Source organism: Poecilia formosa, unplaced genomic scaffold (genome assembly GCF_000485575.1).
Source record: "Poecilia formosa unplaced genomic scaffold, Poecilia_formosa-5.1.2 Scaffold1250, whole genome shotgun sequence".
NCBI lineage: Eukaryota > Metazoa > Chordata > Actinopteri > Cyprinodontiformes > Poeciliidae > Poecilia > Poecilia formosa.
The window spans coordinates 1-15,518 of record NW_006801189.1 but is presented as its reverse complement, the minus strand read 5'-3'; the positions used below and the strand labels follow the sequence as shown (position 1 = coordinate 15,518).

At 38.7% G+C, this 15,518-nt stretch overlaps 1 protein-coding gene across 1 annotated transcript; it reads left to right on the top strand.

Moving 5' to 3' along the window:
- Window positions 1-6: 6 nt before the first annotated feature.
- Window positions 7-15,512, top strand: LOC103132726 (uncharacterized; the record flags this gene model as incomplete). Its single annotated transcript, XM_016667555.1, has 26 exons — window positions 7-206; window positions 711-922; window positions 1,062-1,147; window positions 4,145-4,272; window positions 5,434-5,559; window positions 5,650-5,840; window positions 5,920-6,011; window positions 9,557-9,687; window positions 9,882-10,006; window positions 10,131-10,257; window positions 10,480-10,692; window positions 10,858-11,028; window positions 11,113-11,259; window positions 11,464-11,513; window positions 11,603-11,735; window positions 11,934-12,016; window positions 12,114-12,240; window positions 12,373-12,563; window positions 12,815-12,905; window positions 13,012-13,132; window positions 13,351-13,532; window positions 13,740-13,895; window positions 13,978-14,111; window positions 14,192-14,325; window positions 14,407-14,501; window positions 14,640-15,512. Coding segments are annotated over exons 1-26 (4,311 nt in total), but the record flags the coding sequence as incomplete, so codon positions are not given.
- Window positions 15,513-15,518: the final 6 nt, after the last annotated feature.

Below are 15,518 nucleotides of genomic sequence, written 5' to 3'. Positions count from 1 at the left end.
CCAGTTCTGGAACAATGATGCCTGTAGTTACAACTACTAGTGGGATGTCAACAACTAGTGCAGCCACAGGAAGTGAGACTCAGTCCGCTCTTAAAATCAGTGCTACCACAACAACAAAGCAAACTTTAACCAGTCCAGAACTATCAAACACTGCAACCAGTCCTGTTACCTCAGAGCCACATACTGATGGAGGCACTACAATTCTGGTAAGAATTTGAACCTCAATACAGGATATAATTTTGTCTCTTCTATTTTTGTGTTTGCCTGTTGTGACATTCTAACATCCCAGCCTTTTAATGATCTGCTTCTGAGCTTTCTCTTCTCCTGGGCACTTTTACATCTCATTCTGAGTTTAAAAAAAAGACTTTAGCTCCAGAGGGGATTCCAAATTTTTCACCAGCTGTAGTTTTCTTTTGCAAAGATGTACAACTTGCTCTGGGTTTTCTAACCTCATCCTTGCAGATTTAATACCTTCCACTTTTTATTCTTCAACACCAACTTATACATAATCTACATCTACAAGAAGAAAAACAAACTTTTAGCACGTAAATCTCAGGAATTGTAAAATGTATGATGTTAAAGTTTTTAATCTGTTTTCTAAAAATTTATTGTAAAAAGAAGTAAAAACATCTCTGGCTGTACCATCCTGATATTCACTAAACCAATTTGTTCACACCTCTTTTTCCTTCTAAAACTGAATTTCCCCACAGACCCAGTCTGCCAACCACACACAGAACATGACATTGGCCTTTCTTGAGGCTGTGCTAGATAAAGATTTCTCCCCATCAGCTGTTAGTGATGAAGAGTTCCTGCTATGGCTTAGGCTGCAACTCAGACCTTTGCTGGTCAATCTCTCTCCAACTATGGTTATTCATCTCTTCAGTATTGTAAAAAACAGAAGTTGCAACAGCAGCCAAGAGATGTAAGTATCTATTCAATAAATGTATGAAATTACATTAGATATAAAAATAATACAAAATGTCTCCATCTTTTAGGCAATACATTGTATAATGTGACATTGATTATTGATTTAAATTAGTAACTGATAATTTTCCATTCAGGATTTCAGTGCTTGAAACTGTGCAGATGACACTCAGTGGTGAAACCAAGGCAGAGATCTACAAAAATATGATCCTCTTCTTCCAAGGTTTTGTAATTCTGAAAATAGAAAATAATGCTTACAACAAAAGAAAAGGAGCTTATTCTGTTTGATATTTCTTGGTTGCTTTGGTACATTTTTAACATCAGTCTAAACATCTGAAAAATAGTACATTTCTCAGAACATTTAGTTGAAATGGCAAACTATGATTATCTGTAAAAACACAAAATCTTACCCAATATTTTTGGTCTAGTTTCTAGTGCTAATATCTTATTACACTTAAAATAAGAAAACTAACTTGCAGTTAACTTTTCAGCAAGATATAGGAGCTTGTTTTAAGTCAATAATACCATAATATTGATGGAAATGTAATTGAATGAAATAATCTGCCAGACACGACATTTTCCCATAAAAATAAAATGTCTTATTTCCCTGGCAGATAATTAGTAATTGTAATCATAGTGTTTATTATGATTCTTTCAAATCCTCTCCGCTATGACCTTACTTCATTGTAGAGACATCAAATTTGGTACACTTGTAGAGCTTCCCAAGACGTACACAAAATTCAATTAATGTCGTAGTGCAAGTCAAACAGGAAGTTGGCCATTTACAGCCTTCGCATTTGATTGAACTCCTCCTAGGGATTTCGATCGATCGGCTTCAAACTTGGTCAGATTGTTCATAAGGTATGGCTGATTAAAAGTTAACAAAACGGTGACTACTCAAAAAACTACTACACAAAAACAAGCAGAAGCATCAAATTTTCAGTGATTGATCATCATCGGGTGCCCTATAATACCAAATGGTCAATGATGACATCACTTAAGCCACGCCCCCTGAGAACAGGAAATGTCATGTTTTGCCATACGTTTGGCACTAAATTCCACAGTTTTGACCCGAGCTGCACCAAACTCACTGGGATGGATCCTTATCCCCCCCCACCCCGACAGGAATCCACAACAATATTTGGTGGGCGTGGCCTAATTTCTCTGCAGCTTTAAATGATCAGCCCCAAGCCATGCTTTATCCCAGAGTTATGAAACTTAGTAAACATGTATCTTCTCAGGACGTACAAAAAAAACTATCTTGCAGCCATGGTCCAAACCCAACAGAAAGTTGGCCATTTTGAATCAAAGCCACCAATTTCTCTTTTTTATAGATGTCGTATTTGATCGAACTCCTACAGCATTTGGCATACAGACTTCAAACTCACTCAGCACAGTCTTGAGGCATTGAAGGTCAAAAGTTCTAAAAGGATTTCTCATACATCAAAGCATGTAGGCATGGCTAAGGGTCACACTTTGACTATTCGCCATGAAACATCAAGGTTCAATAACTTCCACATGCAAGGTAACAGCTGCATCAGATTTTCTATGTCTCATTACAGACCAGTCCTGATAACATTCACATGTTCAATTGATGACATCACCTAAGCCCCACCCACTTCCGACAGAAAATCGCCTGTTTTTTTCTGCTGGATGTCTTACTTTTACTCTTTGATTCATATGGGTTTAAACCTGTTCCAAGTGACATAAAATGACATGATGAATTCTGTCAACGCTGGCTGCTGGCTGAACCGTGTGGGTGTGGCCGAATGGCGAATTTCAATCCCTCGCTGTTTGGATGCACTTGTCTATAAATCATACATACATCATCAGATTTGCACCAAACTTTACCCCAGACTTTTGTCAACCTGTAAGGAGCCCAATAGCATTAAATTGTAATTTGACTCCACTGCGCCCTCTAGGTTAATCCATCAGGTATATCTCCTTGCTGCATCAGCCGATCTGCACCAGATTTTTTGTGCATCATCAGGGAGCACTGGCAAATGCATCGGGTGGACGGTGGATGGGTGCGGGAACTGCGTGAGGCCTCTGCAGTGGTTGGTTGGCGGCATCGCTGGAAACCCTGCAGTCGCCACAAGGTCGGAGCGGCACTGAGGTGCAAGGGCCGTTCGAGGCTGCTTGCAGCTTTAATTTTATTTATAGCTGATATCTTTTCATCAATATTAAGGAAATGACTTAAAACAAACTCCCATTACTTTCTGAAAAGTTACTTGTAAGTTAGTTTTGTTTTGAGTGTACTGACATATTTGCACTAGAAACTAGATCAAAAATATTTTTTTTTTTTGGTTTTTGCAATGTGGATTATCTGCAGAATTTCCAAATTCATCTCTTGAAATAAAGACAGATCAATTAATACATCAATGCTCTCAGACACACAGCTCCAGGAATTCCGGTTTTTGGATAAACTATTCAAAATGTTTAGCAGTCACTGAAATTTGTACTCTAAAATGTTTCTGATTGGAACAACAAAAAAATCTCTAACAAAATAGAAAACAAGCAGATTTTTTCAAGAACAATGATTCTTGTGCTCATTGTTATAAAGTAACAATTGTCTTTTGCAGCAGCATAGCAATATCTCATGCATAAGAGGCAGGATATGATGCACAACCATCACCCTAATCTTTAGCTCTACCCCCAGACACTCAGATTTCAGTCAGGAGAACTCTGTCTGGGTTGCTTCTAAATCTTAAAATTATTTCTAGTTGGGAGAAACATGTTACTAAAATTAAAGTAGAACTTTAAACCTAAATCTGCTAGGGGTACAAATGATTTTCAATGTAATTGAATGAAAACTTCCAAAAGCTGTTTCAGCAGTAATACTTTTGTAGATTAAAAAGTATCACTTTTTCAAGCTTAAATAACAAATGGAATATCTGTCCAGTTGTGTAAGATTACCCATTTTGTTTATTATTGTGGTGCTACTCTCTTTTAGCCTCTAGTAGCTGGAGAGGAAAAAGAGCAAATGGTCCGACATTGGGATGCAAACCTGGGATAGCTACTTTAGAAGAAACAACTGGGTGATTTCCTGAACTTGATGAAAGTCATGAAAACCTGAGCTGAATTTTTTTTTTTAGAATTTCAGCTTAATTCTAAAAAAAATGCCCCAAAGCAACCACAACAGAAATAAAACTGAAAACTCTTTACTATCCACTGATGTCTTATTTGTACCCAGAATAAGATGCTTTACTTTGCAACACAGATCAAACGCCACTAAAGTGTTACAGTGGTGGAAGCTTTTACATCTTCCTGAAGAACAACTTCCTCAGCTTTGGCTTTCCTGATGTCCCATCATTCATCTCTCTTCTTCCACCAACACGCAAATCAGAGGTACATCTAAATATTTGAATATGAACAACATTTATAAACACAGATAAAAGGGAATGGATAGAAAGGAGATTTTTGGGGAAATTTTGTATACCAGTGACGTGCGGTCAGGGGAGGCAGGTGAGCCTGAGCCTCACCTGTCGTCATGAAAAAATATAAAATCATTTGTGACGGAGGAGCTGTCACGAGCCGGGACTTAATTAGGAGTCCATGTTAATATGCACACACACATACTCACAATCACTTACTTACTTCTGTTAAAGGTTAAACTGATGCGGTTCATCGTGGGTGCACACGCGGTGTTCCTGCTTCAGTTTGCATCCATCCTAACTTGTTTTCACTTCCAAACATTTTCCCAGTTTTTGTTTTCAAGCAGGGTGATTTCCGGTTGTGGCGCACCAGGACTCATGTGATGACGTCATCGGAGCATGCCGAGTGTTCTCTATTAAATTGATTATTGTATTTTTGATTACAAGTTTATTTATTTTCCTTATTATTATGATTTGTTTTGTATCCTTTAAGAGTTCATTTGAGTTAGAAGTAATTGTTTTGTTTGCTTGATTGGTCTTTCTGTGGGCGGAGCCTGTGGCTTTAAAAGCAGGGCTCTGCGCCACAGGGTGGCAGTCTGTGGCTAGACTCCTGCCAGATCACAGTGAAGGTGATGGACTCTTACCTTGAAGGTACTGTTGTTTTGTCTGTTTTTAACCTGCCTGGACGTCCCTGTTTATATATTCTTCACCTGCCACCTTTTTGCTCACTTGAAGAACTGAATATATTTCACTAAAGTGATCTCTGGCCTTGGGCAGTCATTTTTTTGTTTGTCCAAGCATAAGAGAACCCTGTCACATCATTTATATTGCTATTTTCACTTTGTGGTTTGTACTATAAAATACCTAGTTTTCAGAAACTAGGTACTATTATTTCAGAATAATAGTCTTTTTGCCCTCCAGTGTTGTCCGCATGCTCGAAATTTCCTTATGTAAACAATACCATGCAGGGGTTCTGTATTTGTAAATCTGACTATGATTAAGTCGGTGCCTCACCAGCTATGAACCTCACCGCACATCACTGGTTTATAGTACATACTTCTATATTAGGAATCCAAAAATTGACTCATTCCCGTAATCTAGCTAAATTAACTTAAGTGTTTTCTTCTGTTTTCAGCTCCTAAATACCATCAGCACCTCAGAGCTGAGTCAGTTCCTCAATCAGCCTGGCGCAATCAGTAACAGTTCAGACATCTGCATCATCTTCAGCAACTACAACAACACTCCCTCCTTCCTAGAAAACGTATGTTCCCATCTCAATTTTAAATGTGTAGTAATATCTATGGGTGAATCTGTTCTCCTCACTGTTTATATTTCTGTACAACACCTGCAGGAGGACGTCCCAGATGATGTGAGGAGGATCATCCTTCCCTGTGTTTGGCCTTTGGCTCTGAACAGCAACAGAAGATCTGAGGTTGATCTGTGGTTTAACGTACGTTTGAGGAACTATCTGAGGTTCCTCACCAAGGATCTCATCAGCTTCAACAAAGTGCAGAATTCCTCATGTCTCGCCTTCCAGAAACTGTAGGTTTTTCTATCACAATGTCATAAACATACCTAAAACCCAATCATGAACCCAACTTTGTTGTTGTCTGTACAACAGGGTGTTTTTTATGGGGAAAATCTTCACATACACCAGTTCTGAGTTTGGACAAGAAGATGTGTACACAACCATCAGGAGCTTCCTGAAAGCCGGTATGATTTAAAAACAAGTCTTATTATTATCCCTGAATTTTCACTCTGTTGGACAGTAAAGGATACTTCCATTTTCTTTAGCTCACAATCCTACATGGGATACAGAAAATAATTTGTCATAGTATAACAACAAACGTCTGTGTAGGATTTTTTCTGATGTTTTGGGACAGACCAATACAAAGGAGTGCATAATTCTAAAGTTGAGGAACATTGACGCAAGGTTTTCGTTTGTTTTTTAAATAGGGGTGAAGTGTGTTTGTATTTGACGCCCTATATGGTGACTCTCCTAAATAAAGCCTAACAAAAGGAAAAACTCCTCAGCCCCTTAAGGGGTTAAGGAGTTTAAGAAGTCTTCTATTTAGTAAGCCAAAACTGAGTCCACCTAAGTATAATTTAATCTGAATATAAATCCAGCAGATCCGTAACAAACCTGGGGTGTTAGATCAAGGGAGCGCTGTCCCTTTCATCTGACGCCTCACTGTATCTGCACCAATCTTTCTTTGGAGGTTGCCACCTGCAGTTAAAATAGGTAACGGCTTTCCACTCAGGAATAGGAGAGAGCGCATGCTAATCACGGAAAGTAGACTAACTTCCCATCATCAAAAGTCCAAAACCAACATGACTGTGTTAGTTTAATTTTCCTTTCCAACGATACCCACTTTATGTATATTGAAGCAAATAGAACACTTGAATTTTCCCAATAGCTTTCATAAAGTTTTTGAAAAGCCTGATTAGAACATATTATTTATGCTAATTTGAACACCTCTCCTGACACCGTGCTGAAACAATGTCCAAGGAAATCGGTTCGGGCCTTAAACTCTATGCTTTCTAGACATACCCGGTTTGTCAAAGGTTATTTTTTTATTTTTTTTGTAAATCATAAAAGTATCAAAACCTCCAAACAGATTGTTAAATAGCAAACGAATTATAAGAAATAAACCCAACAAAATGGGTATCAAAATAAAGATTAATTTGTGAGCTTTAATATTATACTGGTACAAAACCAGTAGAATCAATGTAAGTGACGCCCCACGCATATCAACACACAAACGGACCTCCACTAAGGGGTCCCTTCCAGCTTTCGCTCTTTCTGTAAGCTAAATATGGCTACGTGATTAAGCTAGCTAAAAACGAATAACCGGAGTTTAAGTTTCCAGTAGTTCTAAGAGCGGTGGAGTGAACCCCTCCTGAGGTTTTCATTGTGTGCACGGTTCTACCGGGGACGCTGTTTTAACAGATGTTTTGTGATTTTTGCAAACTGAAAAACGGACAGATCGCCCGGCTGGCTGATCATGACACCCACCACATTCTGCCGAGCTCCACCGCGCTTCTCCTGAGTGCCAAGACTGCGGGAGGGGAAACCGGTTAAATCTAGTTGAAACTTTTTTAAAAAAAGAGGAGAAATTAAGCAAACATGGTCGCTTCACCTCCTCACCTGAACATGGGTTAACCCATCCTCCCCCTCCACACAGACATGTTTTGCTTCCCTGCCCTTACTATTCAGTATAATAACAAAACAGTGGATTAGATCCGCTGTTTTTATGGGCCACGGGAATTATGCATGACAACCTGTATTTGTGTGGTTTAGGTTTGTGCTGATTTTGTGCGATTTGTGCAACAAGTACATGATGTGCGATAGCAGATGTGCTCAGTGGGTTTCTGATATGGGAGGCATGGGCAATCGCCCAGGGCATCATCATGTGGGCGGCAGTGACTGTATCTGTACCAAAATAATAAATTCTGGACACTCTTTATGAAAAAATGTACTTTCTTTGGCACTTTTTCAGATGGTCGGCAGTAGAGAATTTTCCCTAAAAGAATTCTAAAAAAAAAATCTCTATTTTCTGCCAGCTATATAAATTCCGCACCCCCCACCACTAAAGATAGCCATAAATAAATGTTTCTATTTAATGCAACAGCCTTATTGACATCTAGGAAGGAAGTTTCAATTAAATGCATAAAAAAATAAACATTTTGGTGCAAGTCAAAAATACTCTAAAATTAGGATTTTCTTTTCTGTTTAAATCAAACAAAAAGTCCCTATTTCCTACCAGCAATGTCAAGAAAACTATTAAAGATGGCCAAAAATGGATGCCTTTATTTTATTCAGCAGCCTAATTTATCTGTAGTAGAGACGTTTTATTGAAATCTGATGAAAAATACAAATTTGGGGAGTTGTCAAAAAATACTAAATTTTGTTGATTTTTTGAATTTTTTTCCGTCGGTCAAATTAGCTTTGGAAGCATTTTTGCGGCCTAATAAATCTTTACTAAACAGTTCCAACCACTACAAAAAATTGAGTTGAGACCGCACAGCAGGCTGGGCAAAATAGCTTTTGGGACTTGGTGCCAACATATATTTTTTAATTTTTAATATGGTATCCCAAAAATGCCATGTCTGCTTTTAGGGTCAATATTGAAATTTGTTTTATTTTTCAAAATGACATTTTTTTAAAGAATCTTAATTTTTAAAGTAAGTTATTTATACTGTGCATTTTCGTGTTTTGCAATATAATTTATATATATTTAAAGAATGTCATTACAAATAAGTGTCAAATTGATTTAATTTCTTAGTACCGTATTTTCCACACTATAAGGCACACCGGATTATAAGGCGCACCTTCAATGAATGGCCTATTTTAGGGCTTTTTCATATATAAGGCGCACCGCATTATAAGGCGCATAGAATAGAATAGTTTGGGTTGCCGATTTGTTCCATACTCTATATTATTTCACATCCACATTTGTAAAGAAAGGTGGGTTTGTGGTACACCTACCCCCCACCCGAAAATCTCAAAAACAGTTAAACATAATGGGTTAAAAAAATTCTGGCCTTTTCTGGTAATACACTTAATAGAAAAATGAATTTAGAGTACTAAAAATCTAAAGAAATAAAAACTGACTGCCGGTACCTAGCTAAAATAATTTTTGGGCAATTTTGAGATCTTTGCCAACTCATTCGGGGTAGGAGATGGACAGAGAAGAGCACGACAACACAGGTGGGCAGTTGGACGAAAGATAGGAGCACAGCTCCATACCTTAACATAAAATAAGAGGGAAGGCAGGTCCTAAAATAGTCTTTTTTTCCTGAAATAAGCTCACCCACTGAAGGTTGTAGAGAGCTGCTCTTTGGTGTGCTAGTAGAGGCCATAAGTGGGATGTAAAGCGACAAGTCTGTTGCAGAAGGGCCAAACCATCTGAGAGTTATTAGATGCCAAAGTCAGGAATCTGTCATCTTCTCCCCCCACCATTTCACAGCCTTAAGTTGCAAAGTTGCCACTGAGGGCTAGTTTTTCTAGGTACGACATGTCAAACCACATATCCAAAAACTGGATTATCAGGGTTGTTTGTCAGCTACATAGGCAGATTTGTACCACCCAGTGGAACCCTGACTGCAGTTTGGAAACCATTGGTTTATAACAAAAATCCCAGTAAAATATATTACGTTTTTGCTAAAGGCATGTGAAAAGTTTTAAAGTAAAATATGCAAATAATTAAGGCGGGTAGAAATATGCATTGCAGTGATGTGCATCTCTTCGTCTTCAGGCTCTGGAGCCAGATGCTACAATCCCAGCGATCCAGAGCTGAATTCTACCTCCTGGTTTGTCAGCTACATCGGCAGCTTTGTTACATTTATCACTCTGGATGATCTCACCAGCTTTATCTCCATCTCTCAGGTGTTTGTCCATTCATAATTAAAGAATATTGAATAATGTATGAAAGTTTTGTAAATCTTACCAAAACCCATTTTCCACTTGGAATTACAAGAGGGAGGAGTAGGAAAAATGAACTGTTTGGATGAAGCCTGGTGCATTTAGCTGTGCAAAGTAATATCTATGTTGCATGGTAATCGATGTTTATACATTTAAAGCTGGAGATATTCCTGGAGGATAACTCTAATCTGGAACTCTTCAACAACACAGCCATCTCTAAATACGTAACAGGCTACTACATCACCCAGCTCTATGCATTCAACCCGAACTTCAGTCTATTCAAGTAAGTTTTTATCACTCTAGCTGAAAAATATACGGCAATGTTGATCAGATCAGGTTTCCATGTCGATATGTGCTTAATTACTCATCCTTTCCCTCGGATGAATAAAAATCCACCTTTCATTCAGGCTTCCAGGCTCTTTATTATGTTCCTCTGACATCCCAAGCTCAGTATTTTCCTCTCTTACTGAATCTGAGACGATGGTCATCTTGGAAAAACTGAAGACATTCTGTAATGGAACAGAAGATCCTGAGGTACCAGATCTAAAAGTTTCTACATAGAAATATTGTTTGCTTCAACAACGTTTTTCCAGCTCACTTTAATTCAATTTGTACAGCAGTAAGTGACAGCAAATATCATCTTCATGTCCTTCACTAGACAAACACGTTTGACTCACATGAAATTTTAATGAATCCTTGGGTTTTAAACAGTACAACAACATTAAGCTAATGCATCCACAATATTATATTCAACAGGTATCTGCAGCTCTGACATCCACCATCAAGACCTTCACAAAGGAAACCTTTGAAGAACTTGGCAGTGCCTCTTCAGCACTAACCAAAGACCAGATTCTTACAGTGTCCTCTTCAGTGCTCATTTCCTCTTTGTCCACCCTGGGCTCAGTGAAAAACTGGGGCCAGGACCGGGCCACCACTATCATCCAGTCCATCACCTCCTCAGGATTTCAGGTAAGTTTAGCTGTTTTCTTCAGCTTTCCTGAAACACTTCAGGTATTCAATGATTGGCTGCATAAATGTTAACCTGAATTTGTTATCAAAATCTATGATCATTAGTTTCTAGTTATTAGAACATGGTTTTAATGGGTTTAATAGATAAAACAATGTAACTGACAGGTCAACAGCGCAGCCTCTCTGGAGTCCCTGGGAACTCTTGTTGTTGGACTTCACTCAGAGTCAATTCAAAAGATCTCAGCTTCCGAAATACTCAGCGCCTCCAAGAAGCCCAACGTCGTTTCCAACATGCTGGAAGCCTCAAAGGTTGTCCAGGAGACTTTTGTCAGAAAGGTAACAAAACAAACATGCCCTTAAATTCAGTAGTACTGAATGAACCAGACAAATAGCAATGACATCTACTGACCTACTTGTCAGATCATTTCTGTGGACCCAAATCCAGTTAAATTGGTGGAGAATGTCCCTGATGTCCTAGCACATGAGATCCCACCTTCACTGCTGGTGTTTTCTGAGAGCACAGTCAACATCAGCATGATTAACAAAAAGTCATGGACTCCAGATCAGGTCAGTGATTTGTTCTGGTTTTAGACAGATAAAAACTTGATGCTGTGAGATATTTTAATTAATATGCCAGAGATCACCTGCCATGTTTAGTATAATAATATTTCTCACATATAAATCTTGTATATAAATCTTATATAAGATGTTATATAAGTTTTATATATAACATCTTATATAAAGACTCGACTCCTGTATTACTCTTTACAGTCCGCCATGTTTATTTGGACATTGGGTGAATCAGGCTTTGACATCGAGCAGTAAGTAACCAACACCTGCAGCTATTTGTCATGAGAATTTCCACCTTTCCATGCATTAAACTCTGTGCTTTTCTGTTTTCTCTCTGCAGGCTTTCACCGTCTGTGCTACAAGGCTTCAGTTGTTCATCGGTTCAGAAAATGTCTAAAACCAAAATCAAGCAGATGATCCGTGCCTGTCGACCGAGGAAAGGCAGAGCCAAAGTGGACCTGAAGGAACCTCAGGTAAGTTCTGCAAGTAAAACAATTTATGGAAATGAGACACTTAAAATTAAATGGTTGAAGGCTATGAAAGTGTTTGTTTTTTTTAAACCAATGACCACCAGTTATGTATTCAAATTTGTTTAACATAAACATTTCAATTTATGAAAGTAGTAAGAGCAGAACACTGACACATCAACCTTCTCACACTGTGACCTCCAGCTGACCTGCATGTACAACCTGATCCGTGGCGACCTCTCTCAGAACTTCACTGATTACCCTTCGGACATGCTTCTCTACTTGGAGTGAGTCTCTCTCCACGTAATTATTGTAACTATGTTGCCAGTTGTTTGAAAAAGTTATATGATGATTTTGATTTTTTACAACAATCCCCACCAACAGCTCCGAAAATGTCCAGAAAGCAAACTGCAGGTCCTACTTCTCTGCCCTGGGTGCTACAGACTTCTCTGTGGCCTCCAGCATCTTGAACAAGGGCCCAAAGAAGTTCAGGGAAGCTAGAGACTGCTTGGTGAGAGCCAATAAAACAGAGAATCAATATACAAAGAGCCTACCTGCAGCATATTACACGTGCCTCAAATTACTCTTCTACAGCAGAGTAATGAAACGTCTTCACTGATTTGAACATTTTTCACTGTTTCAGGGGATCAGTGGTGTCAGCCTGAGCAGAGACAATGTGGAGGTCCTGGGGAACATGGTCTGCACTTTGGATAGATCTGACATTGAGAACTCGGATCCTCTCATCCTGGAAAAACTCAAAGCCTGCAAAGACCTCTCTGCCAGCCAAGTGGCTGCTATGGAAACACTGCTGCTGTCTGGGAAAACACAATACGGGTACTAAAAGCAAAACCATTCATTCCATTAAACAAAAATCTCTGCAAGTTCTTCACATTTTTTGGGATTTTCTGACCTTCTATTTGTCAGACAAAACTGATTTTATCCCAAAGGAGAAAATTAGTCCTCCTGCCCCCTAAACAAGTATTGTACAAAATCATTGAGATAAAGATCTACACAAAAATGTATCCATTACCTATTTAAAATATTTGCATCTATATGACAACGTATATATTGTCTTTGATTTTTAGATATGTAACCAACTGGGACCAGCAAACACTGGAGGATCTCAAGATACTTCCCCTCTACTTTACAAGAACCTTCTGGGACCGGTTTACAATTGTGTGTTTTTATCCCCTTGGTTCCTTTCATGAAAATTAGTCTCATATTTTTTGAAAATGACTTCTAGATTGTTTTATTCTGTAACATTTATAAAAAAATTTTTCAGTCAACAAAGAAGAAATTCCTTAAGGGTTTTCTTCCAGACTTAAGGAAACAAAATCCACACAAGAACAAGCTGAAGTATCTCTTCAAACACATCAACCCAGTTTTAGTAACACAAGGAGAAGGTAAATTCTACTACTACTAAGAATAATAAGAGTAATGGTGAATTCCTTTGCAAAGCCTATGGCTATATAAACATGACTAAAAAAATTAATCCTGAAGAGTCAATTATTGACAAAAGGATAAATTAGATATCATGAAGAAATCACTAACAAATGTATTTCCTGCAAGAAATGAATTTCTAACTACACAGTAGCCTAACCAGCTCTCTTGTCGTTACAAGGATGCACTGAGGGCAACATCACCCAGGTGACTGTTAGCGACCCGTCTTTCCCCTTTGGCTACGACGTGACGCAGTTCAACCTCTGCCTGGACATTTCCGTTCTAAAAGATAACCTCTACACTATCTGCCAGAAAGTGGATGACAATGACTTCCAGAAAATCATTCTGAAGAAGCTCAACCAGGTAACTTGGGAATATGTGGTGGTTTGGTCAAACAGTGCTGTGCGCTTTATGACCTGGAAGAAGCTTTGCGACTAACGGACCCAGTAACCATCCTGAGATGGAAGGCATTTCATCAGGCTGTGACACATTAATGAGCGTCATATTATTTTCATTCATTTGAGTTCATATTCAACACTTTGCTCTTATAATTTCATAAACTACTTCCAGGCATTCCCATCTGGAGTTCCTGATCAGGAAGTACAGATGCTTGCTTCAGTCTCTCGCTCAGCAACACTTGATGACATCTCTAAGTGGAACATCACTGAACTGGATACCTTGGCAGCTCTGATGAATCCTGAAGATGGAACATGGGAGACGGCACAGGTATCGCGCACCGTAAACATTACCAAAACTTTCATTTGACTGGAGTGGAAACTTGATCAGTTTTTCTTTATGTTGCATTTAGAGCAAAGCAATCATCACCAAGTACCTGAATGCCTCTGGAAATTCACTGGACAGCAGTGAACTAAACATTATTGACTCCAACTTGTGCTCACTGGACATCAGCACGTTACAGACCATCACAGCAGACAGCATGAGGTTGGTGTCAGCATGGATATAACAAACATATCCACTGTGGTTGTTAAAGTAACACTGAATGCCTCTTTATCTGTTGTCAGAAATACCAAGCATCTGGATGTGGCATCATGTTCAACTGAGCAGAAGAGGGTCCTCTATGAGATCAGCAACACCTCCTTCAGCGTCCATAGAGATAATCCGATTAACTATTACAACCTGGTTAAAGGCTATCTAGGTGAGATTAGATACTCACTATTATCTAATTATCCAAATAAGAATTGCTTTTTAATTTTGTCAATCATTTCTTTTTTGAAAGGTGGAGCATCTCTGGTTGATATAATATCTTTGTCAAAACAAAATATAAGTATGGATGTGAAAACCTTCATGAAACTAAACATCAATGTTATAAATGTAAGTATAAACAAGAAAGAAGAACTAGCTTTAGGTGAATTCTTTGGACAATTATAAATGTTCTCATATATTCATAAACATATATTTTATCTGCTGAAAAAATTTTTTTTCCAACATTTAATTTTTCTAAACATACAGGATTTAACGGCTTCCAACGTCCAGAGACTCATGGGGGAACATTTACCGGACCTAAAGTTGTTTGAGAACAACACTGTGATTCAGATGTGGGTAAACATGCAACAACAATCAGATCTAGACAGAATGGGTATTGGTCTATCTACCAACAGCACAATCCCTCCAACTACAACACCCACCCAGAAAAGGACTTTTACAAGTGCTGGAACACGTTCTGACACGCAAACAATGACATCCCTGACCAGCTCTGACATACCAGCACATACAACCATATACAGTTCAACCATTCATACTGGAAGCACCTCATGGAGGACAACTAACACTGTAACCAGTGCTGGAACATCAACAGGTAATTCTGTAACTACTGTTGGAACAACAACTGTGAGTGCCGAGTCTACTCTGTTCACAACAGAAGCAAAAGTTTCAAGCAGTACTGGAACTTCAACGCAAGATGCTGGAACAATCACAATCTTAGAAACAACTGTTGGAACAAGTTCCTTGATATCAAAACCTAAACCTGAAACAATTGCTGGGACATCAACAGGAGATGCATTGACTAGAGGAATAACAGAGGCGTCCTCACAGGGGGTTTTCACTGCAACATCATCATCAACAGGTGCTCCAACTGACTCTTTGACAACATCTCCAGATGATGAAACTACCACTGGCACAAGAATGCCTTTTCCCACAACCAGTTCTGGAACAATGATGCCTGTAGTTACAACTACTAGTGGGATGTCAACAACTAGTGCAGCCACAGGAAGTGAGACTCAGTCCGCTCTTAAAATCAGTGCTACCACAACAACAAAACAAACTTTAACCAGTCCAGAACTATCAAACACTGCAACCAGTGCTGGAACATCAACTGGTAATTCTGTAACT